At 41.1% G+C, this 26,516-nt stretch overlaps 2 protein-coding genes across 2 annotated transcripts in view; both read right to left on the bottom strand.

The window, feature by feature from the left end:
• The window catches only part of LOC137522299 (uncharacterized), a 58,061-nt gene extending 43,523 nt beyond the window's left edge, over nt 1–14,538 (bottom strand). Inside the window, exons 1-5 of the mRNA XM_068242330.1 lie at nt 14,422–14,538; nt 12,363–12,524; nt 8,810–8,932; nt 3,649–3,804; nt 3,358–3,501 (exon numbers count right to left, since the gene is read on the bottom strand). Of these exons, the coding sequence (XP_068098431.1) occupies nt 3,358–3,501; nt 3,649–3,804; nt 8,810–8,932; nt 12,363–12,524; nt 14,422–14,425 (589 nt within the window). The 5' untranslated portion in view covers nt 14,426–14,538. The remainder of the gene's footprint in view (nt 1–3,357; nt 3,502–3,648; nt 3,805–8,809; nt 8,933–12,362; nt 12,525–14,421) is intronic.
• A 40-nt stretch (nt 14,539–14,578) lies between these two features.
• On the bottom strand, nt 14,579–25,822 carry LOC137522298 (uncharacterized). Its single transcript, XM_068242329.1, has 6 exons — nt 25,810–25,822; nt 25,566–25,709; nt 19,341–19,499; nt 17,043–17,156; nt 15,644–15,820; nt 14,579–14,586 (listed from the first exon to the last, which is right to left on the bottom strand). The coding sequence occupies exons 1-6, from the start codon at nt 25,820–25,822 to the stop codon at nt 14,579–14,581; spliced, it is 615 nt and encodes a 204-aa protein (XP_068098430.1).
• Between the last annotated feature and the right edge of the window lie 694 nt (nt 25,823–26,516).

The following is a 26,516-nucleotide window of genomic DNA, read 5'->3' as shown; positions in this document are numbered from 1 at the left end:
CAGTAAGCAGCAACTTTAAATCTGAACACAATATAAGAAATAGACTAGGACTAGGCAGTAGGCACCTCTTATTACACATTACCTTAAAAATGGGGGAACCTAATCACCTAATTCAAAGTCCCAATCCTCGAAAATAATATCGTTAATTTTTTATTTTCTCTATCATATTTGGATCAGTCTCTAATAACATATCAACAAGGAGCACCCCATTTAAAGAGACATTGAAGCGAAAAAAAATATGATATAGTGAATTGGTTGTGTACTATGAATAATTACTAGAAGATTAGCAGCAAAGAAAATATTCTCATACTTTTATTTTCAGGTATATAGTGTTTTTTCTAACATTGCATCATTCTATAACATGTGCAGATTACACAACACTCAGCATTCAAAATGAGTCTTTCAGAGCAGTCTGTGAAGTAATGACCTCTCCTCTAGCAGAGGAAAAGTAAATAGTCCAGGAACAGTTGAGATAATAAAAGTCAGATAACAGCCCTCTCCACGACTAACTTAGTCGGAGAGCTTAATGGCTTGTTTGCATAGAGATAACAACTGGAGTTTCTCAACTCTTCCTGTACTGGAAACAATTACACTGATGTATCTGATCTTAATGTTTTATTTCTTAGCTGTACTACACATACAAATCATAATAGCATAATTTTTTCCGCTTCAGTGTCTCTTTAAAAAGTAATCTTGACCAAATGAAGATCAGTTATTTCTGCACTGATCATCACAAGTATATAAATCCCCCATTGTACCATTCTGCCCAGAGTGTCCCAGTTAACCTCCTTGCGGCCACCTAACGCCGATTGGCAATTTGGCAGCCGCAAGGTGACTCCCCCAGGACCGTCTAATGCCAAAAGGCGTCAAGTCCTGGGGGAGGAGATTGAAGGCTTAAGTGACGGAGCTGAGTTCCGTCAACAGTCTTCCAGCAGCTATCGCCGCTAGCAAACTGAAAACGTCTGTTTCTTTTGTACAGCGCTGTGATCAAATGCAGTGCTGTACTGGGGACAGCCCTGATACTTGGCCGTCCCCTGGAGCGGCTCACTAGAGATCCCCTCTCATAGGCTGAACAGAATCAACAACAGAAGAAAATATGCCTTCTGCAGTGACCCAGTCAGAGTCCTGACGTTAACCTGATTGAGATGCTGTGGCATGACCTCAAGAAAGCGATTTACACCAGACATCCCAAGAATATTGCTGAACTTAAACAGTTCTGTAAAGTGGAATGGTCAAAAATGACTTCTGATCATTGTGCACGTCTGATCTGCAACTACAGGAAATGTTTGGTTGAAGTCATATTGCTGCCAAAGGAGGTTCAATCAGTTATTAAATCCAGGGGTTCACATACCTTCTCCACCTGCACTGTGATTGTTTGCATGGTGTGTTTAATAAAAACATGGAGGCAGGGAACACACTACATGCGTTTTTGCGCGTTTTGCCGCACTAGTCAAAACGCACAAATTACCATACTGCCGCATATAATGTTAAATAATAGGAGGCTAGAAAACGTAATATTTATTGCGTGTAGGATAGCGTTTTTAATGTGCGTTTTGAAATCGCTATCCTTTCTGCTTTTTTCCGGAGATATTTGTACGGTACGCAGGCGATTCCTCTACAGCACAGAATCGCCTGCGGGTAACATGTGCGGCTATTCAAATTAGGGTTTGTGACGTGTTTCCCCTTCCTCTCTCCGTTGGCGGCAAAGAAAAGAAGCGCCATTGAGTGTGCTGGACTGGTTTGTCCATACCATACATATCATTGTGTGGTAGAAAAGGTCACACAGTGGTAGTGAAGATGTTCCCTAGCATTCCCCGCCAGATACCCCGATCTTCCCTAGCATTCCCCGCCAGATACTCCTACTCCTCCGGTTCCCACCTGCCGACAAAACCCCTGCTCTTTGCACGCCAAATCCTCCTGCTCTTCTCCACCGCACGCCAAATGGACTGGTTTGCCTTGTGGGTGAGTGGCATACATTTTTTTTTTATGTAGGAGCTGATCGGCGGGCGGGGAGCGGTGGAGAAGAGCAGGAGGATTTGGCGTGCAAAGAGCAGGGGTTTTGTCGGCAGGTGGGAACCGGAGGAGTAGGAGTATCTGGCGGGGAATGCTAGGGAAGATCGGGGTATCTGGCGGGGAATGCTAGGGAACATCTTCACTACCACTGTGTGACCTTTTCTACCACACAATGAAAACACTTCCACGGGAAATGATGTCAGAAAAGCATCCCTGTCATGAATGAGGAAAAAAACAAAAAAAACAAAAACGGAAAAATGCGAAAACGGTAAAACGCGGAAACGCAAACGCGGAAACGCAAACGCGGAAACGCGAAAACGCATACATATCAAAACGCATACGACAAGTGTGTTCCCTGCCTCAAACATTTAATTATCTGTGTGGTATTAGGTTAAGCAGGCTGTGATTGTCTATTGTTGTGATGAAAATCAGATCACATTTTATGACCAATTTGTGCATAAATCCATATTATTCCAAAGGGTTCACATACTTTGTATTGCTACTGTATGCTGTCCGTGGAACTGCAAGGTGGAAACAAACTCACCACCAGTGTGACGCTAATGGCAAGTTGATGGCCAGTTTGTCAGTCAAAACCGGGTCTGTAGAGGGGAAGAAGTTCTGCAGCCAATTGAAAATCAGCTGAAAGGGTGAAATCCCTCCCACCCACTGACATTTATCCTAGGCTGGTTCAAATTCAGCCTTGGGTGCACTGGCTTGTGGGTAATATGACATTAAAGAGAACCAGAGATGAAATAAAGAAAAGCTTTTATACATACCTGGGGCTTCCTCCAGCCCCATACGCACGGATCGTTCCCACACCGCCATCCACCGCTGCTCGCAACTATGAGAACTTACGTCAATCGGAGCCAGTCTAGCGTAGGAGAAGTGCGCTCTCTGCGTATCTCTCCAGCAGCCGCTGGAGAGATATGTAGAGGGCGCACTTCTCCTGCATAGTCTGGCTCCGATGACGTCAGTGACGGAAGCCGATTCTCGTAGTTGCAGGCAGCGGTGAATGGCGGCGTGGGAGCGATCCGTGCGTATGGGGTGGGAGGAAGCCCCAGGCATGTATAAAAGCTTTTCTTTATTTCATCTCTGGTTCCCTTTAAATGCAGCTATGTTCTGGTTTGATCATTGAAAATGCTGCTGATATTCAAATCCTACACTCATACTGCCTACACGCCTACTACACACTCAGCGCTGCGTAATATGTTGGCGCTTTATAAATACAATAAATAAAATAAAAAATAAATAAATGGCAACATCCAGATGTTCAGATTATATTTGTATGATGATAAAAGGAGCCACAGAAAACAAGTTGATAGTTTTAGCCAGATGGACAATCACCTGAAAGTTTAGTCATTGAGTAGGTGGCACATTCGGTCTCAGTCCCCGTACACTGGGTGAATGAGTCTGGCACACAGCTGTAGCTTGTCAAGCTGAAGCAGGAAGGACACACCAGCCCATTCGCTAAAGTACTAATAGATGGCTCTACAAGGAAATGTTAAAAAAAAGAAAAACTATTAATGACGAAGCCCCAACCAAAGAAAAATATCATATTCTATAAAAGACACACATATATCATGCCAATAATAAAAAAGTTTTTTTTTTTTTTACATGGTGTAATAATATACTTACCAATGGATGGTGGAGGAGTACAGTTATCAGTTGTGCAGCAGCTGGTGTTTATACTGACTGTCATAAAGGTATTACTCAGGGTCTTAGGTTGGTTGCATTCGGATAGTTGTCCACATCCTCTCACCAATGTCCAGGTTGTCAGGCCCGGCCCTAGAACTACACAGGTAGTTATGAAAAAAAAAGAGGGAAATACATTAAAAATGACTGCTCTTGTTCAGTTATATTTCATTATTATTATCATCGGTCATTATTTTTAGAGAGTGATGATCATAGTGGAGAATTTTACTTATGCATAATTTTGCGTAATTTCTGTAATTCCAATTATGATCTTAATAGCAAAATTGTAATAGTAAAAAATGATGCAAATTACAACTAGTTTCATTACAAGTTTCCCAAAAATTACAATTTACAACTTCACATTGTAATTGCAAATTACGCTATTGCAAAATCTTGGCTCTATAAATCTATTATGAACCAACCTTAAGCTTTATATCCTGTCTGGACAATTATAGTCATCCAGAGAGGAGCCTGGCTAGTCTAGCTGGATGCACATTGTTGTTGCAGTGAGTGTGCATACATTTGTTCCTGGTGGAACTTACAGGGGATCGTTTGGTGAAGAGCCAACCGAAGCCCCTGTGAATGAATCAACATGCCTCACGTGGATGTTTATTCATAAAACTGAAAGTACAAATGTAGTAAACAAAAAAAAAAGATCAAGCACTTCCTGGTAACTTCCAGGATAGTGCATAGAGCCACCTAGTGGGCAAAAAGTAAAATTAATAGCAGGAAAAAAGGACGCCGGCAACAACTGGACGAAAAGGGTGTTGACATAGACTCTAATGCAATTATCATTAAAGTGAATGGGAACTGCATTTAAAAAAATGAGAAGGAGAGGGAAGGCCCTGGGTCCTATAGAGCCTTCCGGCTCCTCTCCTGGTCCCCTCGTTCCAGTGCTGGCCCGCCCGGTAACAGTATTTGACTAATTTAGTCAATTACTGCTTTACCCGGCTGAAGGAGGCTTCAGAAGTCTTTAGTGAGCCCGAGTGCTCCTGAAGAAGGGCGGCCCTGTACTGCGCCTGCACAAGCACACTCTCTTGCACGCTCACACCTGTGCAGTATGGAGCTGCATGTCTTCGGGAGGGCACGGCTCCCGAAGACTTCCAAATACCCTTTCGGCGGGGGATTGAAATGGGGGGAGCCAGCACAGGATAGAGGGCACCGAGAGGGGAGATGGAAGGCTCTATATGACCCAGAGCCTTCCCTCTCCTTAGGTAAGTATTTGATTAATTTTATTAAAAATGCAGTTCCCATTCACTTTAATACGGCGGAAAAAGCAGAAAATGGGGTGCCCGATAAATATTGTTAACAACATAAATAAATGTCATATTTACTAAAACGTATTAACTCATTCTCCCCTGCAGCTATCAAACATAAATGCATGTTTAAAAAAAGTGACAGTTTTAAAAAAAATGCATAAATACTGAATTGACCTTGGGGCCTGAGCTATGTATGTAATGAGGATATATTACTTTTATTTCAGAAAATAAGGGACTTGTAATTATTTTTCAGGGTAAAAAACTTTATTTCCAAATAATATATTGTCGCCATGCATTGTACTAGGAACATTATTTAAATGTTGTAATAGCCTGGAAAACTGGGCAAATAAAATGTGTGGGTTTTATCTATAGTAGCACTGCTTATTTTAAAACTATAGTGGATGGAATTTGATTTTTTTAATGTATTCCCCTATAAAATGCATATAAAATAAAGTAATTACTAAAACAAGTATCATCTTCAAAATGCCTAATTTGTGCCCCCCCCGAGATATAGATAATTTAAGTGTGATAAGTAGTAATAAAGTTATTGCGAATGAATGAGGGGAGTGCTACAGGGAAAGATTGCTTAAAAAACAACTTACAGACTGCAGTGGTTAAAGAGTAACTGTAGTCAAAATAACATAATGAATAATATTGCCTATTTTTTACAATATTCATTTATAAATTATTTAGCCAGTGTCTGCCCATTGTAAAATTGTTCCTCTCCCCGATTTACTCTGAAATTTATCACAGGAAGTAACATCTTTAGTACTTTTAGGTGATCTCTGCAGAATGTTCATTTACTGAGAGTTCTGGTGGCGTAATGGATAGCATGGTTCTAATCTCAGCCAGGGCACTATCTACACAAAGTTGTTATGTTCTTCCCATGTCTGAATGAGTTTCCTCTGGGCACTCCGGTTTCCTCCCACATCTGTACCCCCTAAAAACTGGCCCTAGACTACGATGAACATATGACTATGGTAGGGATTAGATTGTGGGGTCCTCTGAGGGACAGTTAATGGCATGTCTATATATTTTGTAAAGCACTGCAGATGATGTTGACACATTATATTAAATACCATATTTTTGGGACTATGAGACACACTTTTTCTCCTCCAAAAGTGTGTGTGGGGGAGTCAGTGCGTCTTATAGTCCAAATGTGTCCATTTTGAGGAATCCCCTGTGTCCGCCTCTGCTCCGTGCCCTCTTCCCCGCGAGTCCCCTTCAGGTTGTGTGGGAGTAGCCGCACTTAGAGAGGGAGGCATTGCCCATGTGTCTGTCCTATGTAAACACACATAGATACGCATGCCCACCGCTCCAGTCAATTTGTGCTGAAGTAGCTGCACATAGAAAGGCAATGCCCCATGTAGTGATAATCGTAATCAACAAATTACGATTTCACTAAATTTCGTGTACATTTTCGCAATTACGCTTATACGTAATTACAATTTGCAAATTCAATTGATTTCGTGTAGTCATTCGTAATTTCACATAAAATTTTGTGAAATTTTGCATAATTTCTTGCCGACTTTAGCAGTAAATAGCAAAGCCCCCAAACATGCTACTGACACCAAAATTGCTACATATGTTAAGGAGATTAGTGGGTACAAGTCAAAATAAGAATTTCGCAAAAAGACCATATAGTTTTTGAGAAACTCGATTTTAAAAATGCAAGTAAAAAATGTTTTTTAAACTTAGAGAAATGACTGTTAGGATCTCTCCTGTACCATGTTCTGTCAGTTGCAGTGGAGCTGCAACCGGGCAGTTCTGACTTGTCTGCTTGTATTCGGTTGCGCATTTGCAGTGAGTCTTATTGTCATTTGCAATCACTGCAGTTCAGAGCAGTTCAGGATGCTGTCAGCATTCCTCCTATTGCTTGCTGTAGTTGAACTGTAGCCAGGTAGCCCTGGATTTCCTACATGCATGTTGTTGCATAGTACTGCATGTATTTGTTATGAGAGTCTTTCAGCTAGCAACTGGTAATCAAGCTGGCTCAGGATTGGGTGATTACCATTCAGCTGTGTGGGAATTTGCATGCCTGCATCCATTGGCGGATGCAGACATAAAAGTCTGCCTCCCATTTCAGACCCGCCCGACATAGCGTTCAGCTCTCTGAGTTGTTGCTGGGTCGTTCATGTGAATTGTATATTGCATTGTTTGAATCTTGTTTCTTGCTTGGATGTTTGCTGTATTCACGGGGATACAGTAAAGTCCTTCTGACCCTGATAGCTTGGATTCTGCCAGCACCACATTGGTGACTGGTAGCATTCCTTCTCGCCTTGTTCTTAAGGACATAACGAAAGCAGCGGTTGCCATTAGTTACGCTCCCACCTGCTAGTCTTGTCTATTTCAGTGTGAATGTTGCCGTCGCTGGGGCAGCGACTAGATTGACAAAGCATTCCATCTGTCTGTCTATTTTTTGTCTTGTTAATTGTTATTACTATTGTTCTAGTCAGCCAGTTTTCAAATATATATATACACTGCCGATATATATGTACTCTGGTTAGTTCAGTATTGTATATTGTATATTGTAATTATCCTGATTGTTATTCTGTGTATGATCCAGCCTGCTCTCCACTTTGATTAAAGTCTCATCCCTCTGTACTACAGTCATCTGATACTAGTTATGACCCAAGCCTGTTACCGACTACGTCTGTTGTGTATTGTATCACGTAGTATATAGCCTGATAGGCGACCCAGAGCTGAAGTTTCTCTGGGCAATCTTGCACCCTTGTTCATTACTCCTGTGTCTGTCTGTGTAGCCTCTTCCATTACCCAGCTACTTAGACTGAAGCTCACACGCTGACTCAGAAAGTATGGCATCCCAGCATTACAATGACTGTTTAAAAACCATTTTTTTTGCATTTTTAAAATCGAGTTTCTCAAAAACTACAAGATCTTTTTGAAAAATTATTTTTGTGACTTATACCCACTATTCTGCTTAACATATATAGAAATGTTGGTAGCAATAGCATGTATGAGGGCTTTGTTATTAACCTCTAAAGTACAACATTATGTGAAAATTACATGAAAAATTACACACAATTTTGAAATACTACTATTACATAGGAAATTATTTAACGATTTTCTCTGAAATTTCGCATTACGATGCCTAATTGCGAATTTTGTTGCAAAATGTTGCATATGCGAAAATGTCGGCCCACCACTGGCCCCGTGTGTCCGTCCTCCGCCCCGTGTCCCCATTGTTCCTTTGTGGAAAAAAATTACACTCACATAGACACAGTGCCCGCCGCTCCAGTCACATGGTGCGGAAGTAGCCACACTTAGAGAAACAATGAAAGGCTTTACAGGAGAGTTCGAAGAATCAGGTGGGTGGCGCTTTCCTAGGGCCACCAATCACGTCTGAACACTGCTCTGCTTGATCTCATTGGAACCGCTGGTCTTGACGGCAGGACCAGCGGTTCCAATGAAACTGAGCAGAGCAGTGTGCAGACACGATTGTAGTGTACATTCACTACATAATGCAGACATAGTCATGACTAACTATGGCAGGGATTAGATTGTGAGCCCCTATGGACAAGACAATATACTCTGTACAGCACAGCAGAAGATGTTGGCACTATATAAATACTAAATTATGATAATAACAGCAATAAATAGTTATAGGAAAAGTTTCTGATGCTGAGACCAGGAGATGTAACGTGAAAGTGAGTATCCTAAATAATGTATTGCATTCTCCTATATGCTGTTACAGTTCCGGATCTCTAACGATCATCAAAAATTAAATTTGTGAATCTTGCCATTGAGATTCTAACATTTAAATATTAGCAGTCACGCATTTGTGTTGTTCAGTTCTGAAAGTGTAAAACGTAACATTCACATACTTTTGGATTCCGTATATGTTGAAGTGCAGACATCATTTGTGCCAGTGCACGTCACCGGGGTTCCTGTACATGTAGACTCAAATGAAGCCATGTTGGTGCAACTTATGCAAGTGAGGAATTTACCTGGAAAACAGAAAATCAGGATTAATGCCCTTATTATTTGTTGTATCACTGCAAACAGGAATTTCTGAGTATCCATAGCTGCCAGGTTCTATCTACCTAACATGACTTATGACAAATGATATTGGAGACATATATGTATAATATCCCACATATCTACTGTAGCTGAGAAGGTTGAATCTCATTGTTTAAGCAGATATTCTATTTTCAGATTTAAAGTGAACCTCCGGACTAAAAATATACTCAGCAGAACTGAAGAGGCTTGGTGTTTCTTTAACAGTTTCACAGCATCATAACTTTGTTTTTCTTACCAAAGCATCATCTTTAGCTGCATTTTTAGCAAAGCTCCGCCCCATCAAAGAAAACAGCCCGGACTTTTTATCCCTGATGCTGTGCAAAGCATGATAGGATTTCCTATGTTGTTATTCACGTTGCCTAGCAACTGGGAAGAGTGATACAGGACAGTTGGAACTGTGTCTCAGGCTCCCTGTCCCCTCCTTTCAACCAAAAAGATGGCTGCCCTCATGAAATCAAACATTTGCCTGTTCTTTTAAAACAGGGTGGGTGAGAGATTATATTACCTATCTATATTAATTAACATAACTGATGTAACTTAATGACAGCATGTTTGTTTAGGCTGAAGTTCCTCTTTAAACTTTATTTTGTAATCAAAAACAAATTACTTCTACAATTCTAACATTTTTAAATACCCGGTCAGCCAACCAAACTTATCTTTGGACTTTGATTCACAAAAAGATACAAATCTGTATTCCTGGTGCCTTTGGTATTTTATAAGATGGAGTTTAGCCTTTTACATGCAGTTTTAAATGGTTTCGTTTTTTTGGGTACACTTCGGCACCACATATTCCATCTACTCCCCCAGCCTCCCTAAGCCTATTGCAGAGTGGCACACGGAGCGATTAATAATTTACCTGATCGACTCTCCTATTCCACCACCACCTGGCGCTGTAATACTGCCATCCTCCTTTGGGTCCCGATCTCGTGTCATATCATGTGATCGGGACCTGATGGAGGAGGTCTGCATTACAACTGCAATCAGTGGTGGTGGAAGAGCAGAGCCGATAAGAGCAGGTAAATATTTCAATCACTCCTTGCGCCGCTCGGTAGTAGGTTAGCGAGGCAGCCAGAGTATAGTCAGCTGTAGCTGCCCTGCCCCGAATTGTCCAAAATTACGTAACTCTGGAAGTGCCATTAACCTCCCTGGCATTCAGTTTCTGCTGGAGTTCTGTGCAAAAACTGATCCAATTAATTTCTATAATCTTTTTTTCCATGTAACTTACCAAAATGTGCCAAGCAGGGCTGGTACTAGCTTCAATAAGCCCTGGGGAAAAAGTAACTTTGGAGGGGGGGGGGGGGGGGCTGATGCCATAAGTCACCATAGCTGGAGGGGAGGAGGGGCACCTTTGGGGGCCCCCACAGGCTCTGGGGTAATGCCCCCTTTGCCACTATAGAAGCGCTGGTCCTGAGTTTAATAAAGGCTTGAAACACAAATCTAAAATCAATTTCAAAATTCCTCCACAAAATCTCTGATTATTTACATGTCTAAGCTGCAGCTGCTCAATTTACACTAATAGGAATGTAAAGGTGGATGGGCAGATTCGAGCAAGAAACAAATCTCTCTCTGATCAAATCTGATTAAAGCAAGATTTTTTGGCTGCCCATACAAAGCAGGCCAATTCCCAATCAACTTCAGCATGAAATCTCTCGGGAATTGGCCATGTCTGTTGCCCCGCCACCTGGCGTCATCAACACTGATCACCAGGGAACATGTTACTATCGGAAGTACAGGACAAGGTATCAGCATACCAATGGTGAGTATAAGCCAACTCGAGTATAAGACTTCCTCCCCATGTCTCCCCCATCAATGCGCATTAAAAGCTAAGCTTCAGCTTCCAATCAGGGCAGGATGTTTTAGTCCCAAGCCTCCGTCCCCTCCTCCCCCTGGGGGAGTTAAAGAATATTATTTCTGATGAGGTATATAGCCCCCCAGTGTAGGAAGCCAGGTATAGCAGCCCCCAATATACTGTAGGCATCCAGGTATCGGTTGCCCCTGTATAGGAAGTTAGGTATAGTGCCCCCAGTAAAGGTAGGTAGACAGGTCTATAGGTGCCCCAAGTATAGGTGGCGAGGTCTAGGTGCCCCCAGTATAGGTTAGCCAGTTACAGGTGTGAACCCAGTATAGGGCAGCAAGCAGGGAGGCTGGCCAGCACCATTGTATAATTATTTTTCAGGGAGTGTCTTTATAAAGAATAAGAGCCTTGCTGAGAATCCCCCATGAAGAGATGGACTAGTCCAAAACCTGTCGGTTCTGTCAGATTTTTACTATCTACTGTACATGACAGCAGCATAGGAGAAAAGTGATTTATAGCTCATTTTACTCTGGAAGAAAAATACTTCTTATTTGTATGTGTTTACACGTATTTTCAATTTTACAATTTTTCGCGATAGCGGTCCTTTAAAAATAGTGGAGACGGAGGCGGACTTACCTCCTCCAAGTAGACAGATATTAGTAATGATGTTGTATGAACAAAATCATGTATTTATACACTCCAAGATTCTGTACAACATGTTACACAGGAATGATTCTGCTTCATGAGGCCATAGGGATGAAGCAATGCAGGTCTAGGACTAAGGCAGAGGTGATTGGCTTAATCCTAGACCTGAATTGCTGTATACTCCATCCCTATGGCCTGGTGAAGCAGCGTCATTCCTGCAAAATTTGTTGCACCGAATCTTGGTGTGTATAAATAAATGATTTTGTTAATACAAGATCATTACTAATTTGTGTCTACTTTGAGGCGGTAGGTCCACCCCTGCATCCTCTATTTTTAAACATTTTACTTTTTTTTATCCTACAGGTTGCTCTGTTTACCTTTACATTTGTACCAGGCTTTTGAAAATAAATAAAACCCTGAGAATCCCCCGTGAGGAGATGGACTAGATCAAAAACCTATCAGATCTGTCAGATATGTACCACCTACAGTAAGCAACAAGAACATAGGAGAAAATAAATTTATAGTGAATTTTATGCTTGGAAAAATGTACTTTGTATAGGTATGTGCACACATTTACTGGTTGGACTCAAAATAACTATGTAACTATGTATTTAGATTGTTAACATTTTTGGCAATAGTGGTCTTTAAATGCCAAATCAAGTGTCTCATATATTTAAAAATATCAAGTGGTATATTGGCAGCTTGGGGAGTACAGGTGGATGTTGATGAACCGAGGGAGGACGCCCAGCAGAGGGCGAGGCCCCAAGCTGCCGTGTGGGTCGCTTCTACCCTAGCCTGCCGCCCTGCTGGTCCATAAAAGATTATTTACTAGAGATGTTTTGGGGGTTTTTTGTTTTGTTTTTTTCCTTATTCTATGTTACTAACTTTTACTAGACCACTAATATAAATAGACTTACTTGTGGCAGTACTTGTTGAAGGAGTAGTAGTGCTTAAAGTGGCATTTCTACATGTAATACTTATTGCAGTGTGCCCGGTAACAGTGGTTGTTGTAACTCCATTGTAGTTCCCACAAAGGTTTTTCGTGGCACAACCTGCCATGGAAAAGGACGAGCTTGATGCTGGAAAAGGAAATAAAAACATTTGATTTAAATAAAACTACAATTTTTAACACATACCTCTACATCATATTACATTTTCTCTCTAGGGAGTTTTGTTCCCACCACTGCCTGTTCATGCAGAAAATATAACTGATGCCAAAATTGTATGGCTCCCTCTCAGACTTGCCTCTCAGATCAACGCCCCCAGCTGCTAAACCTTTGTTCTTTAGCAGTAACTTGACCACACCCCTTTTATGGACCTAGATAAGATGGATGGTAAGTGGCAGCTTGGCCCCACCCTATCCTAGGAGGTAATGCAAAGCTAAGAAGAGGGAATAGTACCAGTCAACACCACATTGCAAATTGTACGACTGCTGTTCTACTGATATATAGTGGTTTTTTAATATAATTATTATTGCTACTATTATTATTATAAAAAAAAACATATTAACTATGTTCATTTACTTGAGTTGGCTTTTCGCCACATAGAAGAGGAATGGAAATTTGCCCTATAAAGGTAAATGCACATTCACTATAACAAAATGGGGGTTATAGTTTGAATACTTTTACAACTGAGCCTTAAACTCCTCACCTTTTTTTCATTTAATTGCACTGAATTTCAGAAACCGTATATTTTAAACATTACTATGATGGTTCAAAAAGTTAAATAACCCAAAAATTATTTTTAAACTTCTGCCGTTCCGCTCTAATTAATAAGCATTTGAAATAACTAAAATCTGACCCCTTTTGCTGGCCGTACCTCATGCTATTTCAAAGGACCCCACTAATTACATCAACTGTATCTTCCCAGAGCACTTTGGTAGATCATGTGATCTCCCTGTTCACTTTACAGAGCCAACAAAAAAACTCCCACAGTGATTCAACATGCCGGCAGTAAAGAGGCTACCATCTCTTATAAATTTAAAGGAGAACTGTAGTGAGAGGTATATGGAGGCTGCCATATTGATTTCCTTTTAAGCAATATCAGTTTCTTGGCAGCCCTGCTGATCCTCTGCCTCTAATACTATTAGCCATAGCCCCTGAACAAGCATGCAGCAGATCAGGTGTTTCTGACATTTTTGTCAGATCGGACAAGATTAGCTGCATGCATGTTTCTGGTGTGATTCACAGACTACTGCAGGCAAATAGCTCAGCAGGACAGCCAGGCAACTGGTATTGCTTAAAAGGAAATCAATATGGCAGCTTCCATATACCTCTCACTTCAGTTCTCCTTTAAGAATGTGAATCAGGGTGAGGTAAGATTATACAATGGAAAAACATTGACTACATTTTTTTAAATGAAAACGTTAATGAATGTTAAATGTGCATTATTTTACAGGAAACTTTGTAAGTGGAATGCGTTTAACTTTTTTTATGGAATAAATGGTGGTACGCTATGACTAAGACTCTCCTTTTTGAGTTTTGAAAGGGAGAAGGTATTTCTGCTGGCTATATGGAATTGCTCAATAGGAGCTAAAATGAGATTGCTTTACTACTTTTATTACTTTAAACTGATATATTTCTTATTTTCACATGTTAATATGAACAAAAATGAACCAGGATAGAAAGGACCAGTGTAGTTTGAACAACATATTTTTATTTTGAAATCTTTATGGTATGTGTGACTAGAGGTGTGGCAGGAGCATGATTAGGGGTGTGGCAGGGGCGTGGCTTAAGTGTTCACCTTTTTTATCTCAAAAAGTTGGGAGGTATGAGACTCATATACTGTTTGGGCATAAACTGAACTGGTGATTTACGGGATTTGAAGAAAGTCATTCCCTATGCTAAACTTACAGGATGGAAGTAAATTTGATTGTATCACGTAAACCTTGTTTCTTAGGGATTTATAGCCTCCTGCTGAGCGCTTTACTTTTATTCGTATTCAAACAACAAGTACACAGATCAGTCTGAAAATTACCCATTGCGTAAGTAACACATTCGGTCTCACTTCCTGTGCACTGGATTATTGCGGTTGATACACAGTTTGTCGATGAAAAGCTCAAGCATGAAGGACACACCAGCCCATTCGTTATTAGGCTTAAAGCCGGCACTGAAAAGAGGAAAACATTCAGAAATCAGTTACCTAAAATAAATAAAAGGAAACAGAAAAAAAAGGAAACCGCATTTTATATCCACTAAGTCTTACACCACCATCGTCAGTTGTTTTAAAATTCCCAATATTCTGGAATAGTTTTAGCATATATTCTTGATAATAATTCTTTTTTTTGTAATTTCAGGTTGGCAATTTTGGTTAAAGTTTTATTTCTCTGTGCATCAAAATAACATTCTAACGGTGACATCTGATGCACATGTATAACACTTATAGCAATCTTTTTTAATTCTTTTTTTTATTATTCTTGTAACATGTATATTGTGTCTAGACACAAAAAATGTATAGCTTGCTTTTCTCCTGGCAGACTCAAAGAGCTGCAGCCACTAGGATGAGCTCTATAGGCAGTGTCAGTGTTAGGGAGTCTTGCCCAAGGTCTCCTTACTGTATAGGGGCTGGCTTTCTGAACAGGAAGAGCCAAGATTTGAACCTTGGTCCCCTGTGTCAGAGGCAGAGCCTTAAACCAGTACACTATCCGGCCACTACTGGTGTGCAATTCAATTACTAGGGATGAGCTATTGAGCTTGACTATTCGCTAAAGTAATCTTTAAAATTTAAAATTGGCATCAGGCTGTGGACCATTTACTACAGAGACTAGGTAGCAGATAACTATACACTTTAGTTATTTGAAAAGTTAAGGGTTGGTTCTAGTAACAATAGAGCCCTTGGCAAGATTAACCTGGGGGCCCCCTGACAGCCCCCCCCGCCAATCAAAAAGTGGCATTAGTGGTCCTTTGTTGCAGCCAAATTACCCCCTAGGGCCCCGGAGCTGGCTACCCCCCAGACCACACCCCAATTTAGCTGTGTCTTGCCAGAGTAATGTCTTGCCTTTCTCAGCAGGTGTGCTCTTCTGTCACTCCTTCATTGCTCCATTGCAGGGTCTCTGGAGAGAACAGGTAAGTTGTGGGGGTGACACCTTGGATCCCCTATAGGCTCTGTGGCCTTGGGGCACTTTCCCCCTTTGCCTTTATGGAAGTGCTGGCCCTGGGAAAGTGTAATGTTTGTAGTGTTTCTTAATATTTTCTTTTACCTGCTCTCAGAAAATACTTGCCTGCAGGTTCTGGAGGGGTGCAATCATTAGATGTGCAGCAGCCAGTATTGATACGCAATCCCAGCACCTGGTTGCTCAGAGACCTGGGCTGGTAGCATTCGGTTGGTTGTCCACATCCTCTCACCAGTGACCAGGATGTTATTTTAGCTTGTATAACTAAATAGGAGAAATAATAATAAAAAAATGTAAGTTATGATTTAGTATGACATCCACCATCATATTTATATGTCGCAGGAGAACAGAGGTGCCAAAAGGATAAAACAATATAAAAAGTTTAAAACATGGACTTGGTAGAGGTGAATTCTTAGCCACTCCAAAGGACTCAACAATAGGCACGTGTTAGCGTATAACACAAAATGTTATTTACACACTCCACAATATTGCAACGCGTTTCAGGGGTGTGACCCCGCTTCCTCAGGCAGTTCAAAAAGGAGTATATAGCGATTTCTGTTCTGTTGTTTTATCCTTTTGGTGCCTCCGTTCCCCTGTGACATACACCAGTCCACCCTTGGTGGAAGGGCGGGAAGCTTTATCTTTTTTCCTATCTACAGAGAGTGACTTCTTACTCCTGAGTGGGGACAGGCGTGTTCTCTCCACCTGCCTTTACAGTGGTTGCATATGAGGTAACCATTGTTTGTGAGTATACTGTACTTACCTTCAACTACACCTGTCCTATTCCAATACATACTACTAGGGATGAGCAGAAACTGCACCAGTGCGAATTTTCGCATCGTAGTTTGCATCTACGCATCGTAGTTTGTAGGCGAAGTTTCAAAACTAAGCTTACTATTTTACGTGTAACGAAGTGCCGTTACGCATAGTTTACGCTCTCTATGTGTACTTCACATGTGTATTGCGAAGTAAACTACGAATGCGTTAATCATGTCTATTTTCCCGCGTACGATTGTATGCGTACAAAATTACGCATTGGAAAGGGGAATGTACACATAGAAGAGTTCCTGGTACAAGCATTTCCAGAGGAATTAATGTGTAATTTTTTTTGCGCTTAATGGCATAAGCGTATACATGCACTACACTTCGCACTACGCGTAATTGCGTATTTTAACGCGTAGTCTACGAAATGCATACAAAGCGAATATTTGATTTCGAAGCCGTAGTTTGGTGAAACGTAATTGCTTAAAACTACGTGTAGTTACAACGTAGCGAAGTTGGCTGACTACGACCATCCCTGCATACTACACTATATTGGGCTCTCGGTGTCCCTGTGTCTTTATCTACCATCATTTATAATTATATTTCATCCTTTAACGCCACTCTCTAAATCCTTATCTACATTATCATTATTTATCAGTTTCCTTAAGGGCCTTTATGCCCATCATATTCTTTGCCCACTTTTGAAAGTATATAATTCACATACTTGTAGTTGCAGTATATATAGATGTGCAGACATCATTGGAATTGGGGCATATCATCGATGGTCCCGTGCACAGAGCCTGGGAGGAGCTGGTGCAATTGATACAAGAAAGAAACTCTGGAAAAGAAAACAAACATAACATGTTTAAGTTGCACATTCCAAAATGTGCTGTAGAAATTGAACTGAACATTATTGTGTCCAAACAGCTGATCAAGCAAATTTCTTTTCATTAACAGATTATTTTGGTCATTTGTAAAAAAAAGAAAAGAAAAAAAGAAAAAAAAAGTATTTGCGCATAGAGTGGGCCAGTACCTACTTATTCTGTAGTATTTTTGTGGCATTGACCTGCTTAAAATGTAGGTGTATTCACTGTGGCAAAGTCCTAAAAATCTGGCATTGCAAATGTATCTATTAAGTTTTGAATTATTTATTTTATGTAGGCTGTCACTGATGGTGCCTTCAATGAGACTGTCCAGTTTAATGATCTTCTCGAATGGACACATAAGTCTGCAGGTGTCGCGTATGAGCATCCAGTGCAACGGAGAGAAAAAAACTACCCAGAGCCTGTCCTACTATCCGGGTCATAGAGATAGTCATTAACTGCACATTGCTGCCGAAACAGCCGACCCAAACAACATAGAATTCCATCTTGTCAGGCTGTTGCAAATTGAACGTCTCACTGCATTGTAGTATTGTGACTGAATATCAGCAAGGCAAGCCATGGCCATGTAGGTTTTTTTAAAATAGCCAGACACTTTCCTGGCCTTTCTAAGTACCTGGGATTCTGGGTACATGTCAACAAAACGTTGCACAATCATGTTCAAGGCATGTGAAATAATTTGCCCAGTCTAGGTGCAGACAATAGATTGGTACTGTTGTCACTTAAAGGGGAACTGAAGAGAGAGGTATATGGAGGCTGTCATGTTTATTTCCTTTTAGACAATACCAGTTGCCTGGCAGCCCTGCTGATTCTCTGCCTCTAATACTATTAGCCATAGCCCCTGAACAAGCATGCAACAGATCAGGTGTTTCAGTGGTTCAGACTTATAAGTCTGATCTGACAAGACTAGCTGCATGCTTGTTTCTGGTTTTAATCAGATACTACTGCAGAGAAATAGACCAGCAGGGCTGCCAGGCAACTGGTATTGATTAAAAGGAAATAAACATGACAGCCTCCATATACCTCTCTCTTCAGTTCCCCTTTAACCATTTGCCATTTACTGTTGTCACATAACCATAACCCATTTTAGGGTTGTGTGGGGTTAGCCACTGATTGGTGGCTTGCGTCTGCAGAGCTAAAAGCTGTGCAGGTCTGGTGGGGCTTTTAGCTTCCAGGCACAACGGCCGCAAGACAGCAGGACAACTTTGTACCTGCAATGCTGAATAGACTCTGGGGAGCTTGGGATGTGCTGGGAAAGAGGAGGGTGCTGTGGAAGAGGAGGACTCCTGTGAGGAAGAGACTGCAGAGGATGGAGGAGGATGCAAACCTGTGGCCCTTCAGTGCCCTTCAGAACTATGTATCTTGCCTGCCTGTGTTTGGAACGTGTATATCACACTTTTCTCCTGATGGAATAAAAGTACCAGAGCTGCAGCCACTAGGGTGCGCTTTATAGGCATCAGCAGCGTGGGTCTTGCCCAAGGTCTCCTTACTGAATAGGTGCTCGCTTGCTGAACAGGAATAGCCGAGATGCAAACCTAGGTCGCCTGTGTCAGGATCAGAGCCCCTAACCAGTACACTATCCAGCCACTGCCAAAACTACCTGTGTTTGGAAGAGCACATGTCTGTGGTCAAATGGAACATAGCCTCAACACTGTGCCAGAAAATCATCAACTACCTCTGCAGATGACAGTACAGGTCCTGGATGTTCTACTGTGCAAAAATATTTTCTTCCTGCTGCTGTCCACTGTAGTGCCCTAATGGCAACACATTTTTTTGAGTTCACCAGCTTATATAATGGCAGTCTAGCAGTCAGACATTGTGCAAGGGGGTTAGTTGGTGACATCATTTTTTTCCTGCTCAGACATTTTCAGGATGGAGGGCTGATGCAAACTTGCAAAAAAAAGTGCAAGTTTGCTGCCCTTATACACTCATTCAGACTTTTTGCAGTCTACCTTAATGGCCCTATACCATGGGAAAGTATAGGACAGATGCAAACACTGCATAACGTTCGTGCAAAATGGTAACACAAACTGTCCACATGCAAACATGCTTGTCCTTTACCACATGTGAACTACACTAATGGTGATGACTTGGCTGTAAAGCCTTTACCAATTGCTAATTTTAAATATAAACAGACTTACTGCTTGTGGACGGTGTAGTGGTGCTGAGGCCACTGGGATTGAAGCATGTGATGTTCTCAATGATGTTCCCAATAACGATTGATGACATGACTCCATTTGGCGCCGTACAGAGGTTTGCTGTGGCACATCCCACCATTATTATGTACGGTCCTGAAGTCACTGGAAACAACAACACAAAAATTACATGAACTGCTAAAAGGTAACTATAAATTTTTTTTTTAATTTTATCTCTAAGTTTATGGATGGATACTTCAAGTACCGTATTTTTCGGACCATAAGATGCTCCGGACCATAAGACGCACCTAGGTTTAGAGGGCAAAAACCTGGTGTGTCTATGGTGCAGGGGCATCTTGCGGAGCTTCCCCCAAGCTGTATCTATCTCCCAAGTACACTAACCCATCCTGTCACCAATAATGAAACTAATCCCCCACTAACTACACTAACCACTGCTGCCCCCCAAGTACACTAACCCACCCTGTCACCAATAATGAAAATAATCCCCACTAACTACACTAACCACTGCTGCCCCCCCAAGTACACTAACCCACCCTGTCACCAATAATTAAACTAATCCCCAATAACTACACTAACCACTGCTGCCCCCCCAAGTACACTAACCCACCCTGTCACCAATAATGAAACTAATCCCCACTAACTACACTAACCACTGTTGCCCCCCAAGTACACTAACCCACCCTGTCACCAATAATGAAACTAATCCCCACTAAATACACTAACCACTGTTGCCCCCTAAGTACACTAACCCACCCTGTCACCAATAATGAAACTAATCCCCACTAACTACACTAACCACTGTTGCCCCCTAAGTACACTAACCCACCCTGTCACCACCAATTAGACTAATCCCTGAGACAAACCCTCACTGATACAGCTTTGTGACCTCTGTGCAGGGATACAAGTCTCCTCCATCATAATGATGCCATAACGTCATCTACTGTGTCTGGGACACCGCAGCCTCCTCCCTCCCATGCAGCGCACACAAACTTCCTGCATGCCCAGATGTCATCACACGGAGGTCATAGAAGTGCTGGAGATGATCAGCAACATGTGACTTGGAGCTCGGCCACCCCTCCACCCGCCCTCTCTTTCTTCAGCTGGTTCCTACTTCCTTGTGGAGAGGCTGTGAGTTTGTCCGTGAGAAGAAGATCCAGGAGCTTTTAATTGTCTGCTCGCTGACATACCGACTGAAGGGAGAGCTGAGCCGCTAAAATAGTAGCGTGTGTGCACCGAGGGCTGTGAGCTATGTCTGCCTGTGTACGGGGAGAAGATATAGCTGCTCTTAATTCCCTGAAAGCTGCGTATGTAAAGCTTACATGCCGGGTGACAGAGACAGTGAGCTGATCGGCAAATCATATGTAGCAGCTTGCAAGCAGCTGAATGCTATGCACACACTGTTACATTCATCAGCTCACTATTTCCCTTCACCCGGCACGGAAGCTTTACATACATAGTTTTCAGGGAATTAAAAGCAACTGGATCTTCTCCCCATACTCACGCTCGGGCAGTCAAAGCTCACAGTCCTCAGTGCACACACGTTGCTATATTAGCAGCTCGTCTCTCTTCGTTCACCCGGCATGTCAGATTTATTGCAGGCAGCCTCCCCTGCAAGCAGAGCTCACAGACTCTCGAAAATGCACACATTATTCACATTCTACACGCTGCCCAGCTCAATCTCTACCTTCACCCTGCATTCCAGATTCAGGCAGAGGGCAGATCATTAAAAGCGAAATCTTCTACCCGCAGACGTAACTTACCTCCTCTTCCTCTCCGTCTCCTATATACTCAGCTGGGAGATGCTGTAAACACTGCAAATTTTTAGCATTCGGACTATAAGACGCACTCACTTTCTCCCCCTAGTTTGGATGGAGAAAAAGTGCATCTTATAGTCCGAAAAATACGGTAATTTATATTTGTTATTTACAGTGGTGCTCATCACGACCTCGTAATTGAGGCTATTCTGTAATTACGGGCCGATTTGAGGAATTACGGCATCGAAATTGTCATACGTGATTTGCCACAATTACGGATGGCGATTCCGAATGCTTCCATAATTGCATTCGTATTTGACATGTAATTCCGGCTTACAAGCCATAATTACGACTGCCATTATATATATTAGCGGTTAATAGCAAAGTCCCTTTATATGCTAAAAACACCAAATTGGCAGAGTATGTTAAGGAGGACCATGGGAGCAAGGTAAAAAAAATCAAAAGAGTTTTTGAGAAACTCAATTTTAAAATTCTTGAGCTGAGTGTGGGAAATGTTTTAATGGCCACTGACTTTAGCGCTTAATAGCAAAGCCCCCAAGCATGCTAGAAACACCAAACACCTTATAGTTTTTAAATTAATTGATGTTAAAGTTAGAAGGAAAAAGTAGCAAAGTTACTGGGTAAAATGACAGATAATGTATTAACATGTAAATAAATGTATTTATTTTTATTTTTTTATATATGTTCAGAGTGTGGGAAATATAAAAGACTCCCAGATGCCACCATGAACCCTCCCAAGGCATCATCGACCCCCAGCTCCAGTAGGAGAAGGTGGGGGTCGATGATGCCTTGGGAGGGTTCATGGATTGGTTAAGGGCTCCGGAAGATGGGGGAGGCTTGGCTGCCCCTCTCCTCCAGAGCCCCCCTCCCCATACCATTAACCATGTGGGCTGGTATAGCTCTGTCAGTAATGTTAGTGTTACCTCTGCAGCAGGGAGTGGCGCGACCGCAGCTCCCGCGTTTGACGTCACGGCGGATCTCGCCGCAGCCTCTTGCTCATCCCTTCCTGACAGGACAGGTCTCTCCAGGGTACATCAGGTTAGAAGAGCGCACGCGCGTACCCGGAGACAGGACTTTTTTGCATTGAGGAGGCGTGTCAGCTGACCAGCCGGTCAGCTGACAGAGCTGGTGTGACTCTCGCCTCTGATTGGCTGGGGCGAGTTGGGTGGAGCCGCGGGTATTGCCTTATGTATTTAAGACCCGGGCTGTCAGTAGATCGTTGTCTACTGTTGCTGAAACTTTGCGGCTAAGCTCTCAGACCTTAGTCAGTTCCCAGTGTGTTTGATCCGGCAGGACCCTGGGGATGCACACATAGCTAGGATTATTATTATTGATATTTCATAACAGTAATTATTATAGTATTAATCATTGTATGCCTTATTGTGTATGAACCTTGCCTGAACTTCTGACGATCTTTCTGCCTTTTGATTCTCTTCTCTGCCTGTCTATTTGTTGACGACCTCGGCCCGACCTCGACTCTGACATTGCCTCCTGATTCTGTACTTCTGCCCATCTGATTGTTGCCGAAACCAGCTTGTTTATTCACTACGATTTTGCCTGACGTTTATGTACCGCGACCTGACCGACCTGTTACCGACCCTGCCTGTGCAATCTCGCTTACACCAGTGATAGTCCCTAACGCTAAGGGCTATCACATAGGAGTACTCCTGTGTTACTGTTTAAACACGTGTGATCACACTCTTAATAAAGTACTGACTTTAGTTCTGTTTGAGCTCATTCTGGTCAGCAGACACCACTGATCATTACAAGCTCAGGATGGCAAGCACCACACGGCCAGGCTCTGCATTCTGGCTATCTCAGCCTCCATGTGGGACAAGCGGTTAAAGAGGCTCGGAAGGGGGGACTCTACGTCTATTTTTTTTATACACACTGAAGATATAAAAAAAAAATACATACATTTATATACATGTTGATACATCTGTCATTTTATGTAATTTTTCCTTTTAACTTTAACGTCGATTTTCTCAAAATCTATCATAAGATCTTTTTCAAAAAATAGTTTCCCTCTTGCTCCCACTCTTCTCCTTAACATATCCTGCAAATTTGTTGTTCTACCACGTTTGAAAGGTTTGCTATTAAAGTGGACCCAAATTAAAAATACAAGATTTCAGAAATAAAATCTATTTTCTAAATTATAATAATAAATAGCAGCCATTTTTCAGCTGCATGATGACAAATATAAAATATTTTACATTTATTGGAGGAACCCCTCCCTTCCTTTCAAATTGCCGGGATTTTTCCGGCAAACTGGTGGAGTAGATGGTGTCCGGCAATGGAGGAATTGCTAATGGCTGCCCCCAGTATAACCCTAGCTATGAAAAGAGAAGGGTGAAAAGCATGCACTGAAATGCTCATAGATTTGAAGGAGTGTTTATTTATCTTTGTATGTGTCAGAGTGGTGCAACTAAATATTTAGAATTAAAAAAAATGTTTGGTTTGGGTCCGCTTTAAGCAATAAGTTGGTGGCCATTAAAACATTACCCACACTCAGCTCAATACTTTAAAATTGATTTATCAAAAACTACTAGGTTGTTTAGATTTTTTTTTCCTCTTTTTTTTCTTTCTATCTTCTTCTTCATAGCCTGCAAATTTGGTGTTTCTAGCATGTACAGGGGCTTTGCTATTAACCACTAATTATAATAGCAGTTGTAATTGTGCACGTAGTTATGGCTATAATGCAGAATTCTGACTCGAATTTAGATTCAAATTGGAACTGTGATTCTATTTGTAATTTAGATTACAATCAATTTGGAAGTGCATGAAATCAGATTTGAAATCAAATTCAAAACCGAGTCCTTTTGAGAAACACTAGTTATTTATGTGTATTCAGTGTGACTTATAAATACATGTTCAAATTTAGTAAACAAAACAGAGGAGGAGCTCTCCATAGTGTAACAACACGCGAATGCAAAATCATGCAATAAAACCAATGCACTTCCTGGAAACCAGCAGTAAAGATGCAGCTCATTGGCGGAGTGCCCATCATGATGTCACTGGCACACAGAAGTCCATCTGGGGGTCCATTGTGTCTTATCCAACATCTTACAACCACCATTGCTGGCCCCAGTGGACCGGGAAAACTGCCTCCTCAGGATGATTTGATGAGCACTTGGCCCATGAGATGCATTTTTACTACTGGTTTCCAGTAAGTGCATTGGTTTTATTGCACGTTTTTACAAATTTTAACTATTGATTTCAGCGGCAGCAGGGTAAGCCCTCTTCTTATGCAATTATGTGACTTTTTTTTACCCGAATTTTGGCTCACGTACACGTTAACCACTTCACAGCTCCAGTACAGTATATCTACTCCCCTGCAGACTTCATCTAACCGCCCAGGGGAGTAAATATACGTACTCCCGCTGCTACCACTGCTAAAAGCGCTCCCGCTTATTTGTGCGCTAGTTCATGTTGCCATCTGCCCGCCAGGAGATCAATGAATGAGAAAGCAATTCCTAATCATTGATCTAAGTCCCCGTTGCAATTATCGGCGCCTTTTATGAGAAGCTGCACGATCATTCTAATAAATAAAAGTTTCCCATCTTCAGTACACTTCCTGTAAGCATACATATTTCGCTCACAGGACATATAACAAAAAAAAGACTGAGACCATCTTGTGGCCAAATAGTAAAACTACATCTAAAAGTACTTTTTTTTAAATGCAAAGACCTGTTTTTACATTTTAAATTAACCCCTTACCTCCCACACTCCCCAATAGTTACCAACATTTATTTTTTTTGTAAAAAAAAATACAATGAAATAAATTTACAATTATAAAAAATGCATTAATAGTTTTCTTAGGGACTGAACTTTTTTAATATGTATGTCAAGACGGTATAATACTGTTACTTTATAAATTATGGGCTTTTTATTAATGATGGATGCAAAACTGAAAAAAAATGCATCTTTATTTCCTAATAAAATATTGGCACCAGACATTGTGATAGGGACATCATTTAAATGGTGTAATAACTGGTACAAATGGGCACATTCATTACGTGGATTTTAATTACGGTAGCATGCATTATTTAAAAATTATAATGGCCAAAAACTGAAAAATAAGGATTTTTTTCCAATTTTTTTCTTATTTTTCCATTAAAAAACATTTAGAATAAAACATTTCTTGGCATAATGTACCACCCAAAGTAAGCCTAATTAGTGATAAAAAAAACACCTTTAACACATTTCATTCTGATAAGTAGAGATAAAGTTATTGGCAAATGAATGGAAGGAGCTGAAAGGTGAAAATTGCTTGGATGCTGAAGGGGTAAAACCCCTCAGTTGTGAAGTGGTTAAGTAAGCATGGCAGTCTGCCATAAAAAAAGTGTACTTTTTTTACTAACTTTGATGAAAGCAGCACTTGGAAGTAGAAGCTATTTGACTGCTATATTATATTAACAGCTAAATGGAGAATTACCTGAATTGTTGTGCATAGAGTATGTGGCACACTGGATCTCGTTGCCTGTGCACACGGTTGTTGTGTCCGGTATACATGCGTAGCTTGTTAAGCTGAAGCACGATGGACAAACCAGACCATTTTTTACTGTGCTAATAGCTTGCACTGAAAAGGAAACAAAAATACATTTACTAAAGCCATGTAAATTTGATTTAAATAATACACCAGCCAATAAATAAATAGTTTACCGCTATATACACCAAACCCAACTTGACCATCGTAATATTTATAATAGAAATTCTATATTCTATATTACACAAATGTTGTCACCACCAATCTTCTCAAGGTCAAAACATACTAGCAAAACTCCCATCCAATACATAAGTGAACTTTCAATAAATATAAGACGTTTATTAAACAGACAGTGAAGCGGGGAAAAAATATGATATAATGAATTGGTTGTGTGGTACGGATAATTACTAGAAGATTAGTAGCAAAGAAAATATTATCATATTTTTATTTTCAGTTATATAGTGTTTTTTATAACATTGCATCATTCTCTAACATTTGCAGTTTACACACTACTCAGCAACTCTTCTGAACTATTGACCTGTCTTCTGGAGAGAAAAAGAAAATACTGTGACTGACAGTTGAGATAACAAGCTTCAGAAGACAGAGCTCTCTGCGACTTTGAAAGTTGTGGAGCTCAATGGCTTTTTTGCATAGATAGCAGCTGGAGTTTCTTAACTCTTCCTGTACTGGAAACAATATTAGACATATGTCTCTGCTCCTAATGTTTTGTTTCTTAGCTGTACTACACATAAAAATCATTATATCATCATTTTTTTTTTCACTTCAGTGTCTCTTTAAGTATCATGAAATTTCTTTTGAGTTCACCATTCTATTATTTGGGGAACTCATTTGTTATTGTATACAAGTATTATGGATTTTGCTTATTATGATTCCTGCGGG

The sequence above is a fragment of the Hyperolius riggenbachi genome, chromosome 6, assembly GCF_040937935.1.
Source record: "Hyperolius riggenbachi isolate aHypRig1 chromosome 6, aHypRig1.pri, whole genome shotgun sequence".
NCBI classification, from domain to species: Eukaryota; Metazoa; Chordata; class Amphibia; order Anura; family Hyperoliidae; genus Hyperolius; species Hyperolius riggenbachi.
Note: the sequence above shows the minus strand (reverse complement) of the source record. Positions and strands in the feature narration are given on the sequence as shown.

Bases quoted from the DNA above. Each gene is read 5' to 3' on its own strand.
- LOC137522298 (XM_068242329.1), bottom strand. The intron at 17,157-19,340 runs GTAAGTCTGTTT...TTTCTTTTCCAG, and splicing joins CACTACACCGTCCACAAGCA to AGTTTCTTTCTTGTATCAAT. The intron at 15,821-17,042 runs GTATGTGAATTA...TCTCCTATTTAG, and splicing joins TATATATACTGCAACTACAA to TTATACAAGCTAAAATAACA.